The sequence below is a fragment of the Cupressus sempervirens genome, chromosome 9, assembly GCF_028749045.1.
Source record: "Cupressus sempervirens isolate cs-2001-9-10 chromosome 9, ASM2874904v1, whole genome shotgun sequence".
In the NCBI taxonomy this organism is placed as follows: Eukaryota; Viridiplantae; Streptophyta; class Pinopsida; order Cupressales; family Cupressaceae; genus Cupressus; species Cupressus sempervirens.
The window spans coordinates 386,691,507-386,704,055 of NC_143126.1; the positions used below are offsets into that span (position 1 = coordinate 386,691,507).

At 33.4% G+C, this 12,549-nt stretch overlaps 1 protein-coding gene across 4 annotated transcripts in view; it reads right to left on the bottom strand.

Moving 5' to 3' along the window:
• Positions 1–12,549, bottom strand: part of LOC149538885 (integrin-linked protein kinase 1-like) — a 293,426-nt gene that overhangs the window by 113,647 nt on the left and 167,230 nt on the right. For 2 of the 4 annotated variants that reach the window (XM_089800261.1, XM_089800262.1), the window contains exons 7-8: positions 9,637–9,699; positions 9,372–9,493 (exon numbers count right to left, since the gene is read on the bottom strand). In XM_089800261.1, coding sequence (XP_089656387.1) covers positions 9,372–9,493; positions 9,637–9,699 — 185 coding nt within the window. The remainder of the gene's footprint in view (positions 1–9,371; positions 9,494–9,636; positions 9,700–12,549) is intronic. The other 2 variants (XM_089800263.1, XM_089800264.1) reach the window with 1 other exon arrangement.

Here is a 12,549-nt window from a genome sequence, read left to right on the forward strand (position 1 = left end):
GTAAATTCCACCTTCTGTCTTATCATGCTCGATCACCTAATTGAATGGTCGATATGGATTAATCTTTGGTCTCGTTTAATATATGAAAATATCCTTCACAAAGGATTATTCCTTTATATGCCCAAGGTGCCACCTAACCTCTCTCTTTCGGTCTCGTCTTACACAGCTAGCTACTGACATCACCATGTTAATGTGTATATGAAATGTATTGAACACTACCTTAGAAATTTGGGCTGTTCTTGAATTACACTTCATCCCCTATGTATGTGGTTTTCCAAATTAAATTTCAGCCCCATGCAATAATGGGCTTGATGCAATTATAGAACCAAGGAAGAATGCTCAGAACAATGTGCAGCAAGTTATGTGATAATGTACTCTTTAGAACATTATCTCCCACCATCATTGGGACTTCAAAGACTTCTGCCAAATCTTCATTGATCACTTGAACCAGCCCATGCTCATGTTAAGGAAGAAATTTCCCTTGCACATTTCTTCTTCAACCTTAACAGTTTTGCAACTATATTCGGTGATGTCCTCAATAAAAACACCTTCAAACTTGACTCAAGCTCATTCTTCAACCACTTAACTTTGGTGATCCCTATCACTATTAGCAATAGGCCTCCTCAGAATCTATATGTGATCTGCACCTTCAAACACCTTTGTCTTCCTTCTCCATGTTTAGAATTGCCATGTCCCTGTGCACTCGATCACCAACTCAATACTACTGAATACAATTAGTTAACTCTAACAACAATCGGGATTATCAATATCCATTTCCATGCATCCACCAACACAATCACAACTTTTTTTACCTTTTACTTTTCTCCTCGCTAGGCCTTCTGAACACCGATGCCTATCCTTCTATGTGGTGATTAAAATTGCTATCTTACATGTCCATAAGTTGACGTTCATTAATAATGTTTTGTTGTGTTTATGTGGCGAGATTTAGGCGAAATGTTTTCTCTCGATTTCCTGTGGTTTTTTTTGCACCTTTATTTCGATGGACTCAACCATATAAATGTGCTTCTCTGCTTAGGACTTTTGGGCATCGCTTGCTAATAATCTACCTTTCGGTTTTGCCGTTGTATGATCAGCACTTCTACCAATGATATTTCCCTTCTATGTAATCTGTCATTCGATTTACATCTGCAGTTTGGCTCTGATACCATGTTGATTTTCTAAGGATTTAATGTAAATGTACTAAGCACTGCCATAATGTTTGGTATGTGTTTTCCAAATGGCAGCGACATATATATAATGAGAATAAGCCATGTAGAGACGTATCTTCATTAATTAGATAAATAATATAATAAAACTTTAATCACAATTATTTATTTATTTATCATATAACAATAAACTAATATCTCATATATGATGAACACAAACACACATATATATTTGTTAATGAACAGATTGTCCTCCGAAGAAATACATACAAATTAACCCTGAATGCCCAAGTGACAAGACTAATCAGCACTAACAGTTGGATAGGTTATTATTGGATTAATAACCTTCCTCTGAATTTTATCGGGTACAGCTCCCCGTGTAAGATATACAATGAATTAATTATAGATGCTTTTAACCAGAAAGCAAAAAAGGATTACAAACATCTGCCTGTAGACACAAAGTAGATGTGGAAACTTAAGAAATTGAAAAGGAAAGAATAGCAAATGACAGCAGATGACACAAAGTTCACTCGCCCAAATGCTTCATTACATAATGAAAATGAAAATATATCTTCTGTCCTCTTGAGAGAATTAAAAATCAGAGCATTAAAAGATATTTTGAAATGATAGTGTAACAAGAAAACAGTGACATTAGGATGTATTTCAGAGAAAACTAAAAATGACACAAAGATCGTGATTAGTGGAAGGAAAATACATCATAATCAAAGTTCTCATGTGATTAAGCTCCAATCTCCCTTCCCTGAATGTAAAAGACCACAAAGACTCTTTTACACATTTACAACCAAAACCACTATCTAAAGAAAAACTGAAACTCTTTTCAAAATTACATTAACAATCAAAATATTATTCCTATCTCTAACACACAATCAGAAAAAGAAAATCAGCCCATGCTCTGCCTCTCACAATCTCTCAAGAAAATGGAATAATTTGGAAAATTTTCCCTCCCTCCTATAGCACACAGTCTGCAATCCGGAAGAAAGAAAGAATGGAACCCCCCTGAACCTTTGCTATGGGCATATTTATTATCTTCTCACTTCTGTGAAAACCTTTCAGTTTCCTTAACTGAATCTTGAAAAATTTAATGTCTTCCTTTTTTTCTTTTAATATTTTTAATCTCCCCTTTCTTAATGTGCTTATATCATTATAAACATTGTCTTGTATTTTTGCTAATATGAGGCCCCTAAAATATATGCATGCCGACAGGTAGCATTTGTTGGTGACAGAGTGCTGATGCAATAGAGGTGCAAACAGACACATGTATCTCATGAACCCATAAACATTTTAAAGATTGCTTTAGTGAGAAGTTAGAAACTTAGGATTACTCCAACATATCTCAATTTCGCAAAGATCCAACGGTGAAGTTGGGAGTTATGGACCCCGCACCGAGACCAATTTTTCTGTCATCTATATTTGTGGCTGTTATTGCTGATCCGATAGAGGTGCAAACAGGAACCCATAACTTTTGATCCATAATGAATCTCACAACGCTATTTGGAGAGGATTTATAAAACTAGCATTTACAACACATATCCAAAATTCAGGTCAATCCAACGGTTGGATTGTGAGATACAACCTCCGCAACATGACTATTTTACTGTGCTCTGCATTTTGTCACTGTCATTGCTGGTCTGATAGTGTTGCACTCAAAAACCTATAACTTTTGATCCATAAATTATCTGCAAAACGCTTTGGAGAGGATTTAGAGAACTAGGTTTGACCATACATATCCGAAATTCAGCCCAATCCAAAGGTTGGATTGTTAGATATGACCCCCAAAATAGGATCTATTTTTTGTGGTAACATTTTCTGGGTGTCGTGGATCATTTTGACAGTGCTGCATTAAAACATGTGTAACTTTCTATCCGTCAAGAATATTTTCAAACCACTTGGACGAGATTCAAATAACTAGTTTTCTTCAAACATATCTGAAAATGGAATTGATCCAACGGTTAGATTGGGATTTATACCCCCTGCACTGAGACTAATATTCTGGCTTCCTGCAAATTCGTGGTCAGAGAAATTACAGCAGCTCCTTCCAACAATATTTGCAAATGCATGACTTCCACCTCCAAAGCCTTAGTCAATCCATCAAACAACATGCATATGGACTTCAAAGGTCTATCCTTATTGCTTTTGATGACTTGTCATGCCACACCAAACAAATGGATCCATTTGAAAAGTATATTGAATCTTCACAACCTTGATTTGCACTTCTTCTTTTTTGAAACCATTGAGCTGACAGAGTCGGAGCTTGAATTATGAATAGAGATAGGATTTTGAACTTTTCTAACCAACAAATTTGCATTTCGAACCATGAGACTGAACTTTGCTTGAACTGAACCTGCAAGATACCCATTTGAACTGTCAAACCACTTCGAACTACCTCCAACTTTAGTTCAAAGAAGTTCAAAAACATAAATTTTAAATTTTAAAACCTTGTCCATATCGGGTACCAACAATATTATATCGCATATATAATTATATATAGTTTTATCCAACTAAAGCTACCAAACATCAACATTGAATGATGCTTCCAATTCTTATTTTTTTGGCTCTAATTTGAGCTTCAAGAATCTTGGAGGGTACATCTATTTTTAGTAAGTCACCCAGTTAGGTTCATTCATCATCTTTCTTCATCAAGATCACTCATGGGCCATCAAATTTCAATTCTGACGCTTCTTTCGTCATTTTCACAAGATAGGTGAATTATGATTATTATTTAATTAAATACGTTGAGGTTTCTATTTTCACTAGTGTTGTAAATTGGCCACCTTAGTGTCATAGCTCATTGGAACCAGATTGAAATTTTTTTAACCCAGGGCATGAGAAACATTGACCTCATGTGTCAAAATATCATAACATTCTTCAAAAGGTTGTTTTTGGAGCCAAATGAAGTTAATGAAATATATTATTCAAATGTTTCTATGTATAAAGAAAAGGTGTATTTAAGAAGTTATATATATACGGTATTTGGTGTGATGGTGAAGTTTTGGCTTTTTAATATTATAAAAAGAACTCCATGAGATGGATCGATCATTCATTATATGCTAATGTTTATTGAAATTGGAGAGCTAAAGGGTTTGTAAGTGGGGTTTGGAGAAATTGACGATCTCAAATCTGGTTTGCACTTTGAGTTGGCCCACACTGCCAATGAATTGTGTGTGTCTTATTGATCTATGTTTCTATCTGAAGACTGAAGGTTTTGTTGTGAATCAATTACTCATTACTACTGCGGTTTGAAGACAAGAGGAAGGGCTTATTTGGCATCTTAATTCTCTGCAAGATTTCACTAGAATTAATGTCATTTGGACGCAATATATGATACTGCAATTCATCTTGCTGTAGCAGCATTTACAATCTTTACATTTGAAATTAGATCACATATGGTGGCGTGGCTTTTCCAAAAGGATGTGGTTATAATATTATAGCAGCGTTTCACTCTAAATACTGGCAGCATGTTACATCCCAATTTTTGACCTAGCTTGGAATATAGACGTTGAGGTTCACATGAAGTCAGTTGGCAGTTTAATTTGATATAATCTAGCAAAATGGTAAGTTAATTGGTCGTTATGATTTCAAGTGCAGATGACATGTTAGTTGATCGTTAATCACGAATTCATGGAATTAGGATGAAAGATTAACTGATATGATTATTTATGGTTATATAATTTATAATTTAATTACGAAGAAAATTCTTGCAGGGAGCATGCCGAAGAGGTGGAAGCATTGTTAGAAAAGAATTAGACAGGGCGTCACCATCACTGAGCAAACAAGTAGAGGACCTAGCAACTTGGAACAGAATACATCTGTGGAATCGCATGAGTTATTTTAATAAATAGTTTAATCAAAAGAATTGAGTTATTAATAATTTATTTATTTAAAATAATTTAATTATTTGTAAATCGTATCTTAAAGGATTTTAAATTATCTTTTGTCGTAGTATTTTTTTTATAATTGTTTATAAATGTTCATCTAACTATAACCTTGATTTGGCACCATTAATATAATAGCCATACTTTATAATAATGTTCGGATTATAATAATTGTATTATTATAATCTTCGAATTTTATTCTTTCCAACTTTTTATTCTTTTCTTTTAGTCAATTTAATATTTGGATTTTCCGAATGGTCATCTTGATTTTCGTTGGGATTTTCTTGTAACTGATGGAAGCCATAGAGTCGGGCTCTTATTATTTATTTAATAATGTTGCTTATTAGTTTTTTATAATTAAAAATAACTCTTTTTAAAACCTTGTATCTTCTTTTCTTTCTTGCCTTAGCCGAATTGATTGAAAGTTTGAGTGATCTTTGTAACTGCTGGGTAGCCGTATGGCCGACTCAACATTTTATATGCAAACCTTGTCGTATCTCAGGGAATTCACCTTTTGTTTTATGGCTTCTTTTACATTCTAGTTGAATTGATATTCCTCAAGTTCGAAATTCTTTTGAACTATGTGTTGTATCAGCAAAACTCGGTTTTAAATCCTTCTTGTTGACAGCTCACGCCCAAACCATTTCCCTAGGTTCTCAAACATGGAAACCATAGCAAAGAAGACTTTTTCACTCCAAGTATCTGCCCATCTCATATTGCATTAAGTCACGTTTAAACCTATGCAGGTTTGGCATACGATTTTCATTGATATTGAAGGTATGAAGCCATGCGTTTTTCTTTCAGCCTTTTAATTTATTTTGTAATGGATGTAATATATATAAAGCTGACTATAGTCATTCCAGAATTTTGAGTTCCTTTATCACAGGGCTAGGTCATATGAGATATCCTTTGTATTTTATGAAAAACACTCTCTCTTCCTTTTCACAATGATAATAATATGAAATCATCCTTGTAAGCCAACCATATAGCCAATGTTTTTGTATCATCGAATTGTTCAAAGAGCCAAACATAAATCCTTTTTTTCTTTATTGCTTGTTATGATTTAAGTCCCAGATGAAGCTGTCCACAGTTATCCCTCTCAATTTATTATATATATAAATCCTGTTGAAGATCAGTTGATTCATTTGTCATATTTTCTATTCAAATTAGTAACTACATGATACCTGAATAGACAATTTCTCTTAAATTTCTTTTATCTTAAAAGACCATCTTCTTGGATAGCATATTTCATGCAATTTGAAATCATGTTTAAAGCAGAGATAAGTTAATAAATCAGAGTTTTTCAACAAATGTACAAAAAGAATACCAATTGACCATAGTAAGAAAAATGAGGCAAGTCTTTATGAGACCATAGTAAATTATTATGTCAGCATCAGGGAGTCACCGGTTGATGGCCTAGGAAAGGTGAGTTGTAAAAATCAAGATTGTCATCAGAATAAGATAAAATATGATAAATAATAATATTAGCTCATGTATGTTTCACTCATGAAAATGTTGTCAAAATTGTTGAGATCCTTAAGTGGGATTCTGCAATAATCAAATCCGTACCAGAAAAGATACTTCATTAGTTATCATTTAAAATTAAACAATAGCTCATGCACATTCCTGTTACTGTGATCTCCTGCTACCGAGTCGTGTGGTGAGTTAAATTATCAGGAAGCCTAGTGGATGGCAAGATGACCCCTGTCAATTCTGGGTAGGGAGGGCCTTTCTCATCAGAGATCGTGTAGGGATAAGTTGTGGTCCGCAGTTGGGTGGTAAAGCCCTTGACAATGTTTCACCTTAGGCATTAGAAAGAAATAAGCTATGCATTCATTTGTTTATCAGAAATAGGTAATATCACATTTATTTATGAGGAGGTAAGATTAAATTGAGTTATTTCATTGTTATCATTATGTAAGGGATAGATTCATAAATTATTATTTTTTATTTATATAAATATCGAATATAAATATATTTCTAATCTTGAGTTACTATCACAGATAAGTAATCAGAAGGAAAAGAAAGCTGAAGCCCTAATTGATTATATGACAGCTGGAACCTTAAATGATACAGTGGTATTGGAAGCCCTAATTGGATCCGTGGTATCGAAGCCCTAGTTGAATCTGTCGTTGCGGAAGCCCTAAAAAGAAAACATCGTTGCAGAAGCCCTAAGTGGTAAAGCGGTATCAAGAGCCCTAAATGAACACATGGTAATTGATGCCCTAATTGGTACAATGATTTGTGATGCCTTATTTTAAATTTATAGTGGTATTTAGTTGTAATCATCATATGATTTTTGAGATAGTGGTTTTTAGATGATAGTCGACTTGTGAAATTGTTGTAGCGTAATTGTAGACTAACCCGGGTGGTTGCAGAAGCATCCTTAGTTATGTTTTCAACCTCAGTTCCCAAGGTATGCAGACTTTAATCTCTCTAGTTATTTCATTTATTGGTAATCCAAGTTTTTAGTTAAGAAATTTTGTCCAACTGATTTTAGCGGTAAATCTTTCACATGAACATGAACATGAATGATGTAACTACCTTCCTATGAAATTGAAGTTTATATATGTATTCTTGAGTATGTTAGATGTTAATTTAGACCCGGGAAATCTGATTGTTACACAGCAATTCTATAGAAAGGTTGTGATATGTTATAGGGCTTGGCGTGGACTTCACACCTACTGTTGCAAATTGAAATCCAACATCATTCAGCGTACCAGGTTCTTAAAATATATTAAGTTAATGCATATGTGAGTGAGCATTTGTACATACTTGTCATTGATCAATAGCAATTAAAGTTGGTGTGAATTGTTATCAATTTCTTACATTCAAGTTTAGCATTAATATATTTGGAAAACAAAAAAAACAAAAATTCTTCAGCATAGTTTGGATTGAGCCAGCAGGGCTCATTACAAGTACTCGATGACTCATTGAGTATGTAATCTATGATTCATACTATAAAAACTCGACATGTAAACATTGCCAAAACTTGCAGAGCAATAAAAGATGAGCACTCAACAACTCACTAAGTACATAATATTCATACTCTAAGCATATATTATTCATGCTTATCGTTCAATGTGCATATGCACCACTCATTATTCATCCATACCATTAAATTCAGTAAAAAGTTCTAACTGTTGCATGCTTTGCTCTTTCTTTGGTTTTGGACAACCATCTGTCTTGTCAAATAACAGATTTGTCAGCAACTAGCTTTTTCTACTTTCTCCCTTCAATCCTCTTCTTTGTTAGATTGGTTTACCCTATCCTTGGCAGTCCCTGATTTGAATCAGCTGACCCTTCCTAGCATATCTGCACTCCAATATGGAATGTACGTAATAGAAGGAATGAACATGGGAAGTTTAAGAGAAGTGGATGGTGTGCACTTCAATGAGTGTATGATTTATTATTTCAGGGCAAAGTTACAATGTGGCTTTCAAACAACTAGTCTGGTGATATTACATCATTAAGCATTCAAGATAGCTTGTAAATACCTGTGTACAAAGTGGGGTCTACAATTATATAATATCATATGTATCAGGTTCATAGATCGTAAAAGCATACAGATTCATTGCACATGGCTAGAACAGATCAGTAAATGGAAGGTCAAAATGAGTATATGATAAATGTCCATACTTTGCTGAAGACAAGATAATTTATATTAAATCTACAATTTTAGCAAAAACATTTTGATAGGTGCTTTAGGATAGTCCACATAGATGAAAAGAAGATGATTTTCTATTCAAGAATGTTAGAATATATCCTATATACTATATACCAGATGTTTATGCTTGAAAAATGTTTAAATCCAAAACCATGATTAGTTCGTAAGTAGAGATTGAACAATGTTTGTGTTTAAGTAGAACACATTGTTGACTTGCACAAAAAGGGTGTCATCCCTAGAAATAAGTTTTCGATAATTGGTCCAGCTTCAAAACAAGAGGTTATAAAATTAACCATTCATGTTTCAAAAAGGCCCAAGTTTCCATACATTTTACAAATACCCAGACAAAGAAAAAAGTCATCACAATTTATTCCAAGACAATCAATATTATTATTATATTGTTACGGAAGACATTAAAGTTCTAAGATATCCTGCATCTAAACATCTATCATTTTGGAATAGATAAAAATATTGTCCTTAAGATTGCATAAGGTGTAATGTGGAGATGGAAAAGAAATGGAAAAAAACTTAGGAACTATCTGATGCAACAAATTTTCAGTGTATATCCTCTAAATGAGATAGCACAAATCAGAGTATCAAACACAAAACAAGAGAGCAGGGGTATGCAAGCAAGCATAAACTTACTCGATGTATCACTCAAAGGTCTGATATGTGATTCTTTAACCTTATCAGAGGACACTTTCAACAATTTACCAAGTCCAAAATCTGTCACTTTCAAATGCCCCCCACTGTCGCGCAATATATTTCTGGCACCTTGTCAACACCTCAAACAGTGAATATCAAATCATAATGCTGAATAACGCAAAGTGAAAATGATCAACAGATAGTTACAACAGGAGACTAATATTAACTACAAAGGCAAAAGATGTAAAATTAAAGCAGGGCTTACTTTGGTTTTAAATCACAATGGATTATTGCCCCAGGCTTGCATTCATGAAGATAATTCATTCCTCTGCAATAGAAACGAGGACTTGAATCTTTTGTTACTTACAAGATTTATGAAACAAATTTCACATCTTTTGGAAATTTATGATGGTATTCAAACATGATTTTACAGGATTAGTTAGCTAATATCTTGTTAACTTGTTGCGACAAAAGGTTACTTATATTTTGGTTCATATTTTATAGAATTGGTGTCTTCAACATTATAACAGAAGCAAAAAGGAATAGTTAAACTACTGAACTTCATTCCTGATGAGAAGTGCACTAATTTATTGAGTACAATATAGAATACAGAATGAAGCAATGTTCCACTAATACAAAATTTCCATAGTTGTTTATCATATGAAGATGTTTACCTCCCCTCTTTGTTCCATCATTGTGAAAATCCTCAAACCCCATGCCCATTAGGCATTCAAAAGTTATAAGAAAACAAAAGGCACGGGCACTAAAAAAGCAATTTTACTCTTAAAAAAAGTGGTAGAGTGCCAGAATTGCACAAATCGCGTGATTTTGCCCCAAATATGCAAATTGGCAAAAGTGACAAAACAGGCCAAAAGTATGATTTGGACTAATAATTGATAAAGTGTAATGTTAAAAGTGCTAAGTGAAATTGCCAAAAAGATGGAGATCAGAATGCAATTTTAATCAATGCAATTCTGTTAAAAAAAATAAAAACATTGTAAATGAAAAATGAAAAAGTGGCAAAGGAAGTTAAAATTATACATTTTTGGTCTTTAAAAAAGACTAAGTGACAAAGGGTGCTCAAAACTATAATTTCAGTCTATAAAATGATTACTATGGCTAAAAGAATTACTTCAAAAACATACGAATCACAATCTAGAGAGCTCAGCTATGAAAGGAATTTTTTAGATACTTTATTTAAAACATTCCAACAGGCTTTTACCTTGAGCTACTTAACAAATTCTATAAAAATGGGAAAAACATTAGATTTCAAGCTTCCACCAGGAGTCACCTACGTGTAGGAAAAAGTATATAGAGATAATATGAGAGACATGCCATATCATAATGCCAAAATCAAAATCTCATAACGGTGGGGTTGACAATGTTGTAAGTGTTAAAGATATCAATTATATAAATTAAAACAATAATATATGTTGGCATTGTTAGATATTTTTTAATAAAGCATCCATGCACATTTTTAACCCAACCCAAATTGTAGATTTTCTGAAAACACAAATATAAAACTAAGCCTTCTAATATTCTACAAAAAGAGCGTATCACCAATGGAAATCAAAGGATCACAGCTAAATTTTTGCATTAAATTTATCAATTCAAGAAAACGAAAAGTTCATTTCATAGGAAGCCTTCAGAAGGCAGAAATCTAAATTAGTTAATCCTAATTGGGAGTTTTTATGTCTCAACTTTTCAAAAGTCAAAAGAGCCATCTTGTAATAACCCCTGTGGGTTATAACTTCCAACATGTACTTTCACTCAGCACATTTACTCAATTGTTGGCATACATGCAATGCTCTAAAACCACTATAAGATCCCCTCTTAATTCTGAACTGATTTTGTTGGTATTGAAACATAGGCACTTCGTCAAACAGTTGGTATGTGCAGACTAATCTGAAATTTCTGATTACCCTTGTGCAAAAACACATTACAATGCAAACAACTTGCAAAGGAATTCTATCAAATAATTGCAAAGAAACAGTAATCTGATGTATTGTAGAAAATGGCCAAGAACCAATAACACGTATGTATTTGAGATTCAACTTTACCAAATAGCAGGCTCGTTACAACAACATTTAATCAAGCACTTCAAATAAATATAGTTTGAGAACTCCCATCACAGAAGAAGCAATTTATCAAACAGTTATCAGCAATTTAAGCTAATCCTCATAGAGTTGCATATACATTCATTACAACAAACACTTTGCACTCAACCCAAGGATGCACCAATTTCTATTGAATAATATATATCCACTGTTCGCAACATCAATAGACTTTAAATATTATAAAAAATCATTCTGATTCAGATTTATACCAGCATGTATCTCAGTCCAGATTTGTAATCATTTCAGTTCTGATTTCATTAAAAAATAGCAAACTTTTACTAATATGTGTGCGATTGTTAGCTACAGATCCATACCTTGAATAGCCTGCCCCAAACCTTGTGCAAATGCCAACATTTCCAAGCAAGGGTGCCAAATCAATAAAAGACTAATTTCTCTGGGACGTTTAATGTCCCCATTTTTCACATTATTGGAGTTCCAAGGATTAGCCTATTATTGTGATCCTTGTAGGTTAATTATTATAGATAGAGGGTCTTCTGCGGCAGTGGCTTGGCTTGGAAGGGTCTTATCTTCTCCATATTTCAGTAAACTACAAGTTGGTCTGTGTTTGGCTCAGATCGGACATCGTTCGGGCTTAGTTTTGTGAACTTACTATTTGTGGTAAGTTGGTGTTGATCGAGATGTACCTTTTCTATTTTTGGAAAGTGCATTTGGTCACATGGAGAAGTAATAGGTATGCCTCCTATTTCAGACGACATATTTAAATGATGAGTATTTTGGGAGTTATTATATTTTTAGTGGATAAATTATTATTAATTATTAAATGGCTTAGTATAAATTTATAATTTCACTTAAGTTGAGAGTTGAGTTATCATTGGAAAGTTTCATTTATTAATTAGTTAAGCCAAGTCAAGTGAGAGAATCTAAAGGAAGCTTCTAATTAATATTGTGTGGTGAAGCTTCTTAAGTGAAATTACATTTTGGCAACAAAAGAGTACTTGGAGGTTATAAAAACAAACCCATTTGTTGAGAAAAGCAAGCTTGAATATTTTATATGCTTTTATTGCCTTTGTGGCTTTTCTGAGTTTTAATATTCTATGGCC